Source organism: Helobdella robusta (genome assembly GCF_000326865.2).
Source record: "Helobdella robusta unplaced genomic scaffold HELROscaffold_13, whole genome shotgun sequence".
NCBI classification, from domain to species: Eukaryota; Metazoa; Annelida; class Clitellata; order Rhynchobdellida; family Glossiphoniidae; genus Helobdella; species Helobdella robusta.
Genome location: NW_008703718.1, coordinates 1,845,916 through 1,862,839, shown reverse-complemented (window position 1 = coordinate 1,862,839; position 16,924 = coordinate 1,845,916). Strand labels below are relative to the sequence as shown.

Below are 16,924 nucleotides of genomic sequence, written 5' to 3'. Positions count from 1 at the left end.
CAACATCAACCACATTGAAACCATAACAACAACAACACACATAACAACAACAACAACAAAAGTATGATGAACAATAAAAACAACATCAGAACAACTTAACCACATCAACAACATTGACAACATCAACAACACAATAGCAACAATATCAACAACTTGACAACAGCAACACCACAACAACAACAACAACATCAACACAACAACAACAACACAACAACCCACCACTTTTTCATCAATCGTGTGCGGCCCGCTATTCAGAACTTTCTCTACGCTGTCAGTGTTTGAGAAGTTCACAAAGCCGAAGCCCCTTTGGTTAAATGAAAAATCAGTGAAAATTACTTTTCATACTTTACAACAATATTTTGAAAATCGGTATATACAAGAATTAAAATTGTTCCTAAGAAGAAATTTAAATTCAGAATTGATTTTTTTTAACAATTTGTAACTTTTAAATAACACACAAATTGTAACGTAATTAAGCTGTTAAATTAAATAAAATTTCATGAATTTTAAAAAACGTAAATAATAAAACAACAACAACAACATTTATTAGTATGAAAAGAAATTATGAAAAAACAAAACTAAAAGATCTTCCAATAAGATAATAATTTCAATTTTCTCCCGAAAGAAGCAAAAAAAAATTTTGCATTGGAAGATAATAAATGTAATTTAATATCAGAATATGCCGTGCTAGTAATTTATAATTTTTCTAGAATTTTTTGCAAATATTTTTCAAAATCGTTCACAAATATTTTTTCAGAATTTTTTTATAAATACTATTTTTTCAAATAAAAGTTATCACAAAAACTTCATTCAACAAAGCAAGCTAGCTTCATTGATTTGTACAATTTTATGTTTGGTACGTAATGTCTTTCTGGAATTGAATAAAATATGACAAAAGACATGTAAGGAATGACGATGAAAAATTTATAAAAACTTATTATAAATTTGTTTTATTACTATTATTATTATATAACATTATTATTAAATAATTTCAAAAAAATATTTACGAGATATAACATTATCAAAGATTCAAATGAATCGTTAGACTACTTACTTTAACTTTTTGTAGTCGTTAAAAAATGAATAACTTGAACATTAACATTTTATTTTTTGCAATACATAATATTCATTTGTTTATATTAATACTTTTGACATTTAAATTGAAATTCAAAGTTTTTTATTTACTTCAAAATTAGTAAGAAAAAAGCATTATAACAGAAATAAAAATATTTAGCCGATTTTCGGGAATACAATTAGACAAGAATATATCTTGCTCAGACCATTTAAAAATAATAATTAAAGACAATTAAACTGAAAATATCATCTTAAAACTTCAAATTATGTATAAAAATAAAACATTCAAATATAATCCAATATTGGTAGTATTTATAATAATAATAATGTGCAAACGTAAGATGTGCGATATATGATATATTGATTGCAATCGTTCAATTACTTATGTTCATGATGGATTCATTACATCGCCTGTCTACATATACCCACATACAAACACAGTTACTTCGTTTCCATCTCCGTGTCATTTTCCTCTTAGGTTCACTCACTTATTACATACATTCAGTACATTATTATTATAGACGTGATGCCCTAGTGGTTAAGGTCGCCTGGTGCTGTTTTGCAGTAACCGGGTTCGAATACCACAAAAAGATCTCCGCTCATCATATGCTTCGTGTGTGATGTGTCGTTTAGCATTTATCCATATATGATGTTTGTGTCGTGTTGTTGAATCATCTTAACTTTGGAAGGGTGTAATTGACCTTTAACCTTTTACCTTTATTAATCTAAGTTATTCACTTTTATATTTATTTGTTTGTTTGTCCGTTTGTTCCTTTGTTTGCCCGTTTGTTTGTCGCTCGTTCATTCTTTCAATGATTTATTCAATTTACTACCATAACTTTTGCAAAAATAGCATTAAATTTAATATGTAATATTGGCCATGTTTTTAGAACAAATTTATTCTCAATATTTTGAATAGAAACTTTGGCCAAATCTGTATGTGGAAGTAGAATCAAATGGTATTAATTAAGGTTTGTTATGTTTGTATAAATTAAATTGGTTTCGTCACAAAGAAGTGACTGACATTACAACGTTAATAATAGTTAGCTGTGAAAGTCGTGAGCGAGGCAACCGTGTTGTTCTTTAAATTTAAATATTCAAATTTGGCCAAGTTTTTTTCAGCGTTTGATATCTGACATGAGAGAGACATAACCAACAACGAAATGAAACAAAACGAATGCTTATTCAGTAGGTTATTCTTAGTTAAAGAACAAACAACACATAAAACTATTTCAAAACACGTTCTAACGCTTATGTGAAATGAGTAACCATTTAAATTTTTTAAATAAAATTTAGAGTTCATATCTACATCTTATGTATGTCCATTCACAACAAATTTTGAGTGTGATCATATTGACCATAAATTGACCATATTCATCTTGTTATGTAAATTATCATATAATGTTTGAAATGAATGAACGTAAAAATATAAAACTTACGGTCAATCAAAAATTCATAGCAATTTAAGGGCGATTAATTCGTTAACAATTTTTTTTCAAACTGATAGGCCGTGCAACTATCTTCATAATTAATTTCTGTGAAAAAGGCAACGCCAGTAATAATAATAATAACCAACAAGCGAAAAAAATGTTAACAACAACAACAAAATAATAATAGAAATAATAACAACAAGAAAACATTTCAAATGTATTTATAGCTGGGAACTGTTTGCAGCCCATCAATCAATTTGTGAAAAGGCCTCAAAACTATGCGGCTCTGTTATTAAAATAGTTACATCATAACACATGTTATATACATATATTATATTTTGTTATATAAATGTTATATACTGTTATATACATATTTTGTTATATAAATGTTATATACTCTTATACACATAGCATTTTATGTTATATAGATGGTATATACTCTTAAATACCTATCTTATGTAGTGTTACGAACGTTAACTTTATACAACTTTGTGTCATTTCAAATGTATAAAGTGTCTTTGTACATTTGAAATGACATGGAAGTTTTAAGAATAGAGAAATAATTCAATAATATTGCAACACGAAATAACTTTCTCAGTTCTGACATTTTATGATGATAATTCATCTGACGTTTTGAAATAATTACGTTTAGTATGTCGAAGAAGTTAATTGAAAGCATAAATTATAACTGACAATTAGTTTATTCAAACATAGATACACGGTAAATAGAATCGATGACATTCACTGAAATGGATTTATTCAAAACTTGTTCGTTTTTTATTCAAAATTTTTCATTTATTAATTTTTTATTAATTTTATTTACATAAAATGGCAGCACACAGCAAAACCTCCGCTGAGGTATTTATGATGCGTGGGCACGAGTAGTACAATCATATCTTGGTCAATTTGATTGCTCAACACTTGAAAATATTGGACCTCAAATTTGACACGACACACACAAATATATATTCAATTCAATCTTTCTTTCTCTCACTCTCTCTTTCTCTCTCTCCCCATTTATTTTTCTTTTTCTCTTTGTATATTTAATATACAAATGTATCTTTATAGACGTAGTTGTTGTGTCGGTACGTTTGCTTTTAAATGGTATTGCGGTATTGTGAATCTGTCTGGGAATACACTTTAATTATCCTGACGGCCTCTCTACACTTGAAATTTGATTATTTTAAATTTGTATACTGAAAGAGGAATTGATATGTCTGCCTAAAAGCAAGTGTTGGTAAAAGTTGATCACGTATATGTCGTGATTCTGCAAATTTTGTTCTAGAGTTCAGACTGGTTGTGTATAAAGTCTCCTGTTTATCATGTCCAGAAACATATTTTGATAATTTTGAACATTTTTCACAAAACGCTCACATTTTTCATACATGAATCCGTTGATCGATTAGATAAACTTTTTTTTTACTAAAGATACGTTTCATTTCATGAAAAAAAATTGCAGATAGTTATTTTTATGTAGACAGTGCATTATTTAAAGTGCAAAAATTACCATAAACGCATCGATGAGACGGACTTTAAAAAATTATTTTTTTTATAGAAGCGAATAACTTTTCGGAAACATTGTGAAACAACTTAGAAACCAACAAACATTGTCTTCCAATGCAAAAAATTATTGCATTGTTTCAATGTTTTTGAGTTTACTTTATACAAACGTTATCAATATTATTCATTTGTATATATACGATCGGCGCTTATATGAATGTTGTAAAAATAAAACATTGCCTGTAATAGCTTTTTATACCTTTGTTATTTGTTTGTATTTTTTGTTTATATTTTTTCCTTAGAAAGCGACGATATTTTTTGTTTGATGTATATTGTTGTTCCGCCGATTGTTCATTCGTTTTTCTTTTTGTTTCTACAGCGACGGCATTTCATTTGAATTTGTTGCATTCGTCCCAACCCAACTGCAGCCTCCCCTTTCGAAACGTTATAAGCGCCTTGCAGCGCGTGTGTGTGTGTCCTCTCAAGATTTGTTAGCTTTCATGCAGTGGCACAATCAGTGTTTCAGTGTTTTGTTAACAAGATCCTCTAGAACAATTAACGTTTTTCATTTATGAAAAATTTTTCTATCAACGAAATTTTAAATTAAATTTTCAAGTCTGAATTTCGAGTGACTTGGTAGAAATTTTCGTTAACGATGACAACTTAATTAAATTACGTTGTATAAAAAACAATCAATTACAAACAAGCGCCTTGGAACTTTTTATAAAATTAACGTTATTTTCGTCTTATATAAGAACACACAGTTTCGTTTGTTTTTATTGTATGTAAGCTTTTAAAATGTTCGTTGCTTTGTTTATCGGGCCTACAATCAATCACGCTGTTGTTGCTGCCGCTTCAGACAGACAGATGCCCAAATTATTTCTTTCTTCTTTTTCTACAAAAAAAAATGCAAAAAACACAAACACAAAAAACAAACACAAAACAACAACAAAAAATACAAACAACGAAAAATACAAACAACAAAAAATACAAAATAAAACACAAATAGTGAAACATAAGAAACAACAAATTTTTCCTCTTTAACAAAAGCAGAAACGTTTTTTTCTTCTCTTAATTGGGATTGATTTAGTTTTTAAAACTTCGCACACAAGGAGCTTTTCGTTGAACAAAAAATATTAAACATGTTATATTCTGTAAGAAATATTTCATGGTTATTATGCGTTAGATACAAACATGTAAAATACACTTATTCGCAGGGACCGCAAGCAAAAATAATGTTCAAATGAACTATAGGTTTACATCTTCAACAATCATTTTATCTCTCTAAATTTTTGACAACAATTATCATTCGAAAAAATTAATTTCAATGTGTATGCCAATAAACGAACTTTTGCTCTGAAACAAACAAAAACTTATTGGATATAAAGTGCTTGTTAAAATTCATAAAAAATTCTATAAAAAAAAAAGAAATTTTTCTTTCAAAAACAAAAGTTTCAAAGAAAACTTATAAAAAAATTCTTTATCATGACTATCAAACCATCATTTTGTTTCTCTAAAAACTCAATATTTTGTTCCGTGCAGACTATCTGCTTCACATCTCATAATTTGGTGCAATGTTTTATTTTTGAAATACAGAAAAATTTTTTATCAATTTTCATTCAGTATATACATCTTTTTATAATCAAATTTTTACTAATTTAGTGATTCTATTCGACCAAATAAAATATAAAATAATAAATGTAGTCTTCAGAAATCTAAATTATTTCTCGTTTATATCGGACCACAATAACTCAAGTTTCGTTACTTTTATGAATTATTACACTTGTTTATTCTAAATCAGGGGTGGGCAAACTTTTTGCTGTGAGGGCCGCATTGAAAACTATTTTCCCTTTGAAAGGTCGCATGTGTGCTTAAATAGCAAATTTTTTCGACCCGGGGGAAATTTTTTTAAGATATATGGCTCCTTTTTGGTCATGATGTCTGGCTGACTACCTTTTTTGGCGAACAAGGCCTCGTGGATCGCATAAAGTAGCTTCGCCGTAGTTGGTTCACCCCTGTCCTAAATATTTTCAAATGTTCTAAAGTATAATAAAACATTTGCCAAATGTACTTAAAAATAAGTAAAATTGTTTATAAAAGGCTTTAGAAATAGTTGTGATATTAAAAAAATTTCCATAAATAGTTATGGTTATGATCATGCTTGAGTAGTTGTATGTTCTGATCAAAACGTACTCTGAGAACTTTGCAGGTGCAACTTTGAAAGTTTATAAAATCTCATAGAAAGACATAAATTACAGAGTTGCTATAACAATGAAGTCAATCTTCATTCATATCGTACAAAATACTAGTGATTTATAACGTTCCTGGGGTCTATATTCTATAATAAATGTAACATAACCTATGCAGAATAAAACTGCGGTTTTAATGTTGGAGTTGTATGATTTAAGTGTGCATATGTTAGTATATATATATATATATATATATATATATATATATATATATATATATATATTTATGCATGTGTGTGTGTATTTATTTATTAAGATAGGTATGTATGTTTTTGTTACCTTGAAATGTTTGCACATGTCAATTATATTTGCATATGCAGGCATAAGTAGCAAATACATAAGACAAACAGCATTATTTCATACTCAGAAGATAATGAAAATGAACGTGCACTTAAACATCGCTATCCTTCTGAAGCTCTTAACGCACATCACAGGGAACGAGCATGAAAACTCTAAAAATAAACAATCCAACAACACCCTGTCGATGCTGATGGAACCAAAAAAAATTATCTTCATCAAAAGTGAAAGATGACATTGCAGCTACAAATCTTTCTTTTTTCTTTCACATTCAAACAGACAAAAAAAGCAAAAGATAATAAATAACAAACATGGTAATGCGTATGCGTAAATATTAATCAATGTTTTTTTTCAGGAAAAACAGAAGATAGATTGCTGCAGATAAAACGAAAAAAAAATGGCAAATAATTATTCGGTTAGCGCCAAAAGAATGTAAAAATAAAAATTTTATAATATATGAACTAGGATATGTACCTAATATATACTTAGAAAAATATACAATGACGTTGTTTGCGTTTATGTGCGCGTGTTTATGCGTGCGTGCGTGTGTATGTGTGCGTGTGTGTGTGTGTGCGTGTGTGTGTGTGTGTGTGCGTGTGCACACGTACAACTACGTTTGTTAAACTGGAAATAAAAAAATATAAGCCTGATTGGATATGGTAATGCACTTGAAACGAATGTAAAAGGTTTTTAATGAAAGAAATGTTCTAAAAAAATACTCTTTGCCAATTCATACAAATCATGCAAGAAAAACAAAGTATTATTATTATTATTGTTGTGATTATTATTGATATAATTATTATTATTATTATTATTATTTTTAGATCGCAAAAGCAATACGATAAGAAAAACATTCGAACGTTATGTTGTGTTGTATGGAGTCAATAACGCGGGTAGATGATGATTATGATGATAGCGTCATGATTATGATTGCAATAACAACGATGATGATGGTGGTGGTAATGGTGATGATGGTGACGATGATGGTAGTGGTGATGATGATAATGATGACGATGATGATGCATACACACATAAATAGAAAATGTTCATACGCACTCATACTCCAAAAGAGGAGATAGAAAGAGAGGAATAGAGAAAAAGAAGGAGAGAGAGAAAGAGAGAGAGAGAGAGAGGGAAAGGGATAAAAAGGAGTACATCTCCCCCATCCAGTGATATATTTTGAATGGACCGCATGCATGAGCTATGAGCATTCTTCGTCAAATCCGATATTAAACCTTCGAATGTTCATCTTTCATTGAATGTTGTTCACACACACACACAAATATATATATATATATATTTATTTATTTATTTATATATTTGTCTAGGTGTGCCTATATATGTATGTGAATATTTTTGCATTTATGATTGTGTATCTAAGTATATACCTACTTGTTTATATACAAATGTGCATTCAATTGACAACATATTATTCACGTGTGTGAAAGCCTGAATACTCTTATGTGCTTAAGTGCATGTGTTTTTTAGTGCACGTGCTCTTTACTGTGTTTGCTAACATGGTTGGAGAATAACTCTGTAATTAATGATACGGCTAACTCGCTCAGATGAAAAAAAATTGAATTTGTATTTCAAGTTAGTTCAGACGGTTCACTGTCATAGTTTTTTTTTAACTCTTCCTAAATTTGTAAGAAACAAAAAAAAGCAAGCAGCCTAGCAAATGTGTGGATGTGTTGATGTGTGTGTTGATGTGTTTGTTGATGTGTGGATGTTTGATGTGAATGTTTGATGTGGATGCGGAAAGAAGAATGCGATGAGGTTTGGCCACATTTCTTCAGACAACAATCAACATTCACCCTTTAAATTGTTCGATAGACTGATTGTTTGTTAAGTTCTAACATACGTGCGGTGCCGATGTCAGGTCATGTGCCGTGTTGTTGGGCGAGATAGAAGTTCATGTGCCGTGTTGTTGGGCGAGATAGAAGTTCATGTGCCGTGTTGTTGGGCGAGATAGAAGTTCATGTGATTGTGTTGTTGGGCGAAATAGAAGTTGTGTTGTTTAGAATTGTGTTGTTTTTGTTCGTTGGTCTGGATGTGTGTAAAAATAAACTTCTCAGGATTGCCAAACCTTTTTTGAAACATTTAAAGAACATCAAGAAAGCTAGATACAAATTGCAACCAAATCAATTATCAAAAATTTAATTTCTCAATCTGAGAATATTTATAAACGAAAATGACAGGTTTGTTGAAAATCAAATGTTTTGCAGTATTCATTATTTTCTTAATTTCTTAAATAGCAATTAAACTACATCCTAAACAGCCAAAGCCTTGCATACACGAGGTACAATAGAAAATCCCAACACACAATAACATGCAAAGCGCATATACTCACATAAGCCCAGTCACATTAAATATTCACAAACATACAAACAAACACATACACACAGATACATTCACACAAACGCACATAACACGCACACACGCGCAACAACAACACACACTTTTTTCAGTTTCCTAATTCAAATTCGGCAAATTAAGGATGGGAGATAACAGAGAGAAGCTCTTAGGCTGAAAGAAAATTAAGAAATTGGCTGTAATGGTGGTAGAAGTGATGACGATGATTGTGGTGGTCGTGATGATGGTGGTGGTAGTTGTTGTGGTAGTGGTGGTGATGATGACGATGATGATGATGAAATTATGACGTAAATGATGATTATAATATGAAAAAATTGATTATGATTTGATTAAAACAACGTATATGATGAAAGCGATTAAGAAATGATGATGAAAGCGACGATGATAAGAATGGTTACTATGGAGACGATGCAATGATCTGACGAACCCGATGGTGAGTACAGTAGAAGTGATAAAAAAATATTAAAAGAACGAAAAGAAGAAAATGTGAAAAAGGAACTGTGGGGCTGATAATAGAATTTGGTATTCATTCGATGCCGGTGTTGAGCATTGGGAGAATTAGTCGAACAATATCAATTGCGTGTCTCCCTCTTTGCATCAGAAGGCATGCATTGTGCGTGCGTGTCTATGTGTGTTTGTTTGTGTGTGTTTGTGCGTGCACGTGTTTGTGTGTGTGAGTGTCTGAGAGAAAGAGAGTGTTTGTGTGCGTAAGTGTTCGTGCGTGCGTGTCAAAGTGCATGCCTTCAAATAATCTGAATATCTATCGATACCGCTGAAGGCGCCAACATTCTATGGGTTGCATTATGTCGTATTGCGCTGAATCATGGCGCGTTACATTATGTTACTTGATGTTATATTACGTTACACTGAGTTATATTGTGTTGAGTTTGTTGCATTCTTTTGCATTTCCTAGCAGTACCATGCATTACCTCGCTTCACGTTGCTCTGCCTAGCAAGACATTGCATTTTGCGTTGCAGTGCGTTGTTGTTTCTTAATAAATTGGATTATGTGATAATCATGTGGTTTTTTATAGGAAACATAGACGCAACTGTGCATGGACTGTAGCAATTTCGGCAGCGATGTCGATTGTGAGACTGTCAATAGGCAGACACACTCGCTAGACTTCGCTCTCAAAGTTGTCACGAAGGTCCGCAATCAAATTTACTTCATTCTCCATTTCACTTTTTAAATTAGGTTTTTATATTTTCATTATGCAGCCTGACATATGCAATAAAGCTACATTCGTATATCCATTCTAAGATGTATTCATTCCAAGATAACACGCACGCACGAGGCAATTGTTGTGCTCTCTATTTTAACATCTTCTCATTATCATGTGCCTCTGCATGCATGTTCCAACTTACAGATGTTGTATCATTGTGTATTGAAATTAATTTTTATAATATACAATTTTATGCAAATCTACTTCTCAAATATAAATTGTATGTTTGCTTATTCTTATATTTATTTGAAACTTGGATGTTTTTATACGTGTATAAATTGTTATTAACACAGTATACATTTGTATAAGCGCGTGACGTACATGTATGTGCGTTTTATTGTTTTAAACTCACGTATACAAATTGTTTGAAAAGCATTTTTGTGTGGCAAACGTTTATTACATTTGTATGAACGAAGCCAAATGTAAACACCATTTTGTTTCAACATCGCTTTAAATAAAAGAAGAGACTTTGAAAAAATTATTATTTCTGAGAAAGGGAGCGTAAGCGGAAGCCAATAATAAATGTGTTGAGTCGTGTACGTGTTGCAGAAAGGTTCAATTTGTATTTTGTGCTCTCTATGTTTGTCGGAACATTCGTCAATTCTGGTTTTTAGAAACTGTTATTTTTGCCTTTCAGCGTGTTTTAAATTAAGTTCAATGTTTGCACAAATTTTTAGCAAGTCTTGCTAGCTTCCTACCACTTTTGCATATTTCCTCACGCTCTTGTTTTTTCTGCACTCTCGTCTGCTTCCTTGCACTTTTCCTGCATTTCCTTGAATACTTTCACCCTTTTTTTAAATTCATGCAAACTAATTTGCATTTTAATATTTTTCTACGAACCCCATCAGTCTTTAAAGTTGTTGTTATTTCAATTGAGTAGCGACGTATTGTCTGACGGCACATCACTTCTTCATCTTTTTATCTTCTTTTCTTATAGCCCGTGTTGTGTTTTTCTCAAAGATGTTTTTATGCCGGTCTAAAAGGCTTAAAAATGTAGAAAGTAAGTACATAGGAACGCATACCAAGAACACTTTCAAAATGGATCTGTTCTGCCGTCGCGGGTATATTTAATTATACAACATGTACGCAAATGTACGATTAAGTGTACAATTAAGTGTGCAGCAAATGGTTCTTCTCAAATGTAAATGTGCATGATGGTTCTTCATGAATGCAAACGCTCAACCATTTCATTTGCATTAAAATTTTTAATGTATACAAATAAGCAAACAAAAAAACACTTGCAAGGAGTGTTATGAATGTTTGGGCGATAAACACCTTTTATACTTTCTACGTGTTTATATGCCAACAGACAAAACAGAAATCTTACGTTCACGTGCTTTCAATGTAAATAATTTTCGCCGTGGAGATTACAGGCATTAAGAGCGCTTCAGTGCACATGCTAAACAAATCTATAAATTTAATGCAAACATTTTTGCCAGCCAACTCAACCGAAATCGTGCTTCACTGACAGACAACAAACAAACATGTCATCGACAATCTATAAAAAAAACTATCAACTGATTTCAGATTTTCTAAAAAATGCAGTCAATAGCGTTTTTTGTTTAAACGCTCTTCAACATAAAAAAAAATAAATTAAATTAAAAACATGCAGTTTATTTACATTCGCATTTCAAAACTCTTTATTTACACAGAAAAAAAGCACTGGTAGCATTTGTATTAATGAATACAGCACACACATGTTGCACACTTATGTAGAAGTTTGTTTTCTTGACCAGACTGAAAGACAACGCCTAAAAAAGAGCAAGCTTCAGTGACAATAATATATACCCTCAACTTTTTAATTTTAACTTTACATTGTTTTTATTTGTTTTTTATCTTCTATTTTTCATCTTTTTTGTTATCCTTTTCCATGCATGTATTTATTTATAAAATGTTGCATTCGGAGAAACCTTCAACAAGAAACAAAAATAAAGCAAAAAATGTTTCAATGTAGTTCTCTACCTAATAGCATAATCTGTATGCCAAACAAGTCCGACTGCAAGACCACTAGCATCAATCAATGCTCGCATGATCTAAGTTCTTCGTTCCATTGTTTCCCATCTTTTCTATCTCCTCTACATTTACCCAGTTATATATATCGTTGTGTGTGCGCACGCATGTGTGTGAGTCTGTGTGTGTGTTTGCTTGTATGTGAGTACGTTTTTGTATCTTCTGCGTGTATCATTCTGTGATTTATACTTCCCCCATCTATTGTTTGTTTTGTTGCTATTCTCATATCTAATGCTTATTTTTGTATCTTTCCTTTTTTATGTTTTACCGTTTGTATATTTTTTTATGCATTTTTTATGTGAATTACATTTATATTTATGGGAAGCGTCATGTCCCTCTTAAATATTATTTTTCTGAGTTTGTTACAATATTACAAAAAAGTGTTTTAAATTTATTTACAAATTTTGAGTCAGCAATAAATCAATATTCTTCACCTTTGAATTGTAATTTTATGTTGATCTTATAAAATTAAATATAAAGTTTTTTCTTTCAGTTTTGTTTGTTTCATTATTACCCCATTTTTGAAGTTTCTTACAAGTTTTAGTTCTGTTTAAGAAGTCCTGGGAAAAAAAAATTATTTTCATCATCATTTTTTTGGCGCGTTTGTGCGCGTTCGTTCGTCTTTCAATGGCATGCAAACTCGTTCAGATGTTATTTATTAACTTTGCAGCCAGCGTATCTGCAAACCAAAGCAGAAAATGTGCGTCTGTTCTTCGTGATTATCTGCCAGAATGCTGCGGTATAAATTTGCCAGAAACACATTGTTGTATTTTTCAATAGTAAAAAGGTTTGCGATATGTTTATTAGTTGTTATAGAAATAGATTTTTTAATAAAAAAATATTATTTTCTTGAATTGCAGGATAAAAATATTTTAGAAAATTATTTTCGTAGGAAGCTTCAACAACGTTGTATATTACGTCCAGTAAATCAAACATCATTAAAAATGTATGAAGCATCATCAAAGTATGTACGTATGTACATCAACACAGTGGCAACAAAAATATTGCAATCAGCATATGAAGCGTAAGCAACATGAATTATAAAAAAAAATGACATTTCATTACAATCATTAAATCAAAAATTATTATATTCAGATTATAATAAAACTCGTCAGCAATTAAGATGAATGGAGCTGCGTTTAACTGAACCTAGAAGTAACAACTGTCTTACGCGCCAACGAGTATAAATCAACCTTTCCAAATAAATCAATCAGCTGGAAGAAACACACGCACACCACTGTTTGTGGAGAACTAACTGCAAAATGATGCCAGGAATTTTCAACGAGGCCATGGTATGGATAAATAAATTTTACAAGTAAACAAGAACGCGCTAAAATAGGTGTGAGAATGAGACAACAGAATACAATTGCAAACAAATGTGTGTAAATGTATATATATTATATATATATATATATATATATATATATAATACGTTTGTATAAGTATATATATTTCAATAACAAGCATTGAAATCTTGATAAATATAAAGATATAGTAAAACAAACATATGTGTAAATCTATAAAATACAACCCGTAACAAAATATTTTAATTAATTAAAATTATAACTTTAAATAAGTGAAATAAAAAACACTGTGAAGTACAAGGTACCTGGATCTCTTGGTAACCAGATCTTTCATTATCGTGCAGTCGGATATCTCACCAAACTTGGCGAAATAGTTTTTCAGCGTTTCTGAAAAAATTATTTTTTAATAATAATTAGGAAAAAAATACAATGACGATAATATAATGACAATGACATGGTGATGACGATGGTACTTGTGATTATATAACTAGAAAGCAGTCTGTGCTGATAAAGACAGAGATGGTGATGGTGTTAAGAACAACTGTGATGATGATGATGACGATAACAACGGTGGAATAGTTGGGGCGAGCGATTATTTTAAAGCCAAACTACGAACGATTTGTACTAGAAATGAGCAAGATAATGAACGCTTGGCTGGTTCAAATATAAACCGAGCCAGAGAAACAATGTTAAAAATTTCAAGTGTTACCATCTTCCCACTGCTCTAATACAATTTCTTCCCTTATTTAATCAACATGATTCGAGCATTATCAATTTGTTTATATTTAATTTTTTTTGTAGAGATTAGTATTTCAAATGTTTTTTTCGTTAGAGAAAACGATTCAAAACGAATTTTTCACAACGTGAAAATTAAATATTATGTGTTCACAGAGATGGCTCATCATTCGTGATGGACTTCACTTATATTTTATTATTTATCGAGATTTCAATGCTTGTTAGAAGATATCTGATTTCGACATTTGAATAAAATATCAATTCAGCAGCAGCCCATGTAATTTTTTAAACATAAAAATAAATCATAGCGAGAAAATAGTAATATAATATAATATTGCAAATCTTGTAAAAAAAATCTCCTGAAAGCGTGCACGTACGTACTGACGTTCCACGCTGCCGATATGCTGGTGTAGTTGCATTCACTATATTAAACCTATTGAAAGCTGTTTACATTTCAATTCCTGTTTATCTAGACACCAATCTAAAAACACAAAGCATGCCCTTACAAATTTGCTTGTACATTTTACGTGCGTGTAGATGGTTAGGAAGATGGCGAAAAATTATATTTTTTATAAAATAAATAAAAAAAACAAGTCCTCACTCTATTACACATGTAAATGTGCTAATTAAGGAACCAAAAACGTTCACATATCTACACACACACGACAACACACATAAATGCATACACGAACATTCACACATATATATACACACACACATACACACATATCACATACGGATAATGCGATAATTTGAATGAGGCAGATGTTAAATGAGTCTATTTATTCCTATGTGTATATAGTGAGAGGCACGTGTTTTATTTAATAAAAAAAAATCTAAATCTCGATCTCATGTGGTTATACGGTCTGGAAAAAATTTTGTTTTTTTTAAATCAAATTTTCATGGCATGTTTGCTATGACATTGAATCAATCAGAAGATTGGTTGACCAGTCAAGCAATCAATCAACTAATAAAGAATATTCGCTTGCCTCCATAATAAATTTTCACATTTTTTCATTTTGTCCAGGAATTGAAATGCATCCTTTTTTTATTTTATGCTGAGATATAAAATTATCAGATCAAAGTTTTTTTGTTCTAATTAAATTAATTTATTTTTTAACAACTCAATCTTCATTTTATTTTTTTTTTGAATAAAATTTAAAATGAAAAATTATTGTAATTAACGACCAAAGTGTAAAAACATAAAAAACAACAACCAACCTGCCGTGGTTTGCCAACAGAGACCACCAATGAAGATCTTCCTGAATACAAAATTTCAGATGAATTAGTACATAATTAGTAACTTATCCTTTTATTAGTACCAAATTTAAAAAAAAAAGATTCTTTCATTTATAAGTAATAAAAAATATAAAAATTTTCAAATAACCAAAAATTATAATTTAATTATCAGTGGCATAAAATTTTAAATAAATAATACGTACATGCATCTCAAAATGATTTAACAGAAGAATAAAAACGTGCAGACGTATGAAGGCATGTATGATTATTTGCGTTTGAAATGAATAGGAAAAGATGATGGATGTAGCATGACATTTGTGAGGAGATAATAAGAAAATAATGGAAGAGAAAGTGAGAAAGGGAACGGGAGAAAAAGACAGAAAAAAAAGAGATAGGCAAAAACAACAAGAAAGGATATGATAGAGAAAGAGAGAGAGAGAGAGAGAGAGAGAGAGAGAGAGAAAGAGAGAGGAAGATTATTGAGATCTTACTGAATGTTAATCATCTTTAATTAGCGTGGCTACTGCAATTAATCTGGTAAGAAGAAAAAACCGAACACAATGTGGATGACAATGATGATGACTCTGATGATAACGGTAATAGATGTTGGCAAGATAAAGAAGATGAAATGATAATAATGGCAAGAGCGATGGCGATGGTAACAACGATGATGAGATGAAACCAGCGATAATGTTAGCCATAATAATTGCGGTTGGCAATGAAGTCTATAACAGCATTAGCGAGGAGATAAGATGTTGAAGAAGATGATGAAGAATATGATGAAGAAGATGATGAAGAATTAATGGCGTAACAACAAAAATGATGATGATGATGAAGATGAAGAAAAAATTGGCGGGTTTATAACTTGCCTAACGATAAATAAACAGCGCAATTTCCCAATCAAAATTGCGTGAATTTTAAATACGTCCGATGAATCATTTATCATTATTATAGGCATAACATACAACTGTGCAAAAATAAATTGGCAATCCATAAACAAATCAATCAAGCGAGCCAACAACCAAATTATGCACATTCGAACGATTAACTTATGCATACGATGATAATACAAGTACTTACGTGAGACCAACTTGAATAATATAAGGCTGAATGAATCGTTAATTCAAGGTTTCATTAAGATAACAGGATGCGCCACTTTCGTTTCTATAGGTTGTACTGTGCAATACCATACACTAACTCACTCCCTCACTCACTCTCACTCAATCACTCACTCACTCTCACTCATTTACTCACCTAATCACTCAGAATTATGCAATCAATCTTATAACTTTTGAAATATATATAACATACTTTCAAGTTTGAGGTATTTGGATGCAGTTAGTAATGAAGTGAATTTTAAAAATACTTCTATAAAGTATAATGAGAGATAACAAGAGCAAACACCATTGAAAATTTATACAGCAAATTTCTGTACTATGGACTTTTTCTGAAACAAAAGTGTTCAATTTCTTTATTTGCATCCTTATCCA

At 30.8% G+C, this 16,924-nt stretch overlaps 1 protein-coding gene across 1 annotated transcript in view; it reads right to left on the bottom strand.

Moving 5' to 3' along the window:
• The window catches only part of HELRODRAFT_73357 (hypothetical protein), a gene marked incomplete at both ends in the record, with an annotated part of 77,469 nt that extends 62,013 nt beyond the window's left edge, over positions 1 to 15,456 (bottom strand). The window contains 3 exons of the mRNA XM_009014204.1: positions 220 to 304; positions 13,766 to 13,847; positions 15,417 to 15,456. Of these exons, the coding sequence (XP_009012452.1) occupies positions 220 to 304; positions 13,766 to 13,847; positions 15,417 to 15,456 (207 nt within the window). The remainder of the gene's footprint in view (positions 1 to 219; positions 305 to 13,765; positions 13,848 to 15,416) is intronic.
• Positions 15,457 to 16,924: the final 1,468 nt, after the last annotated feature.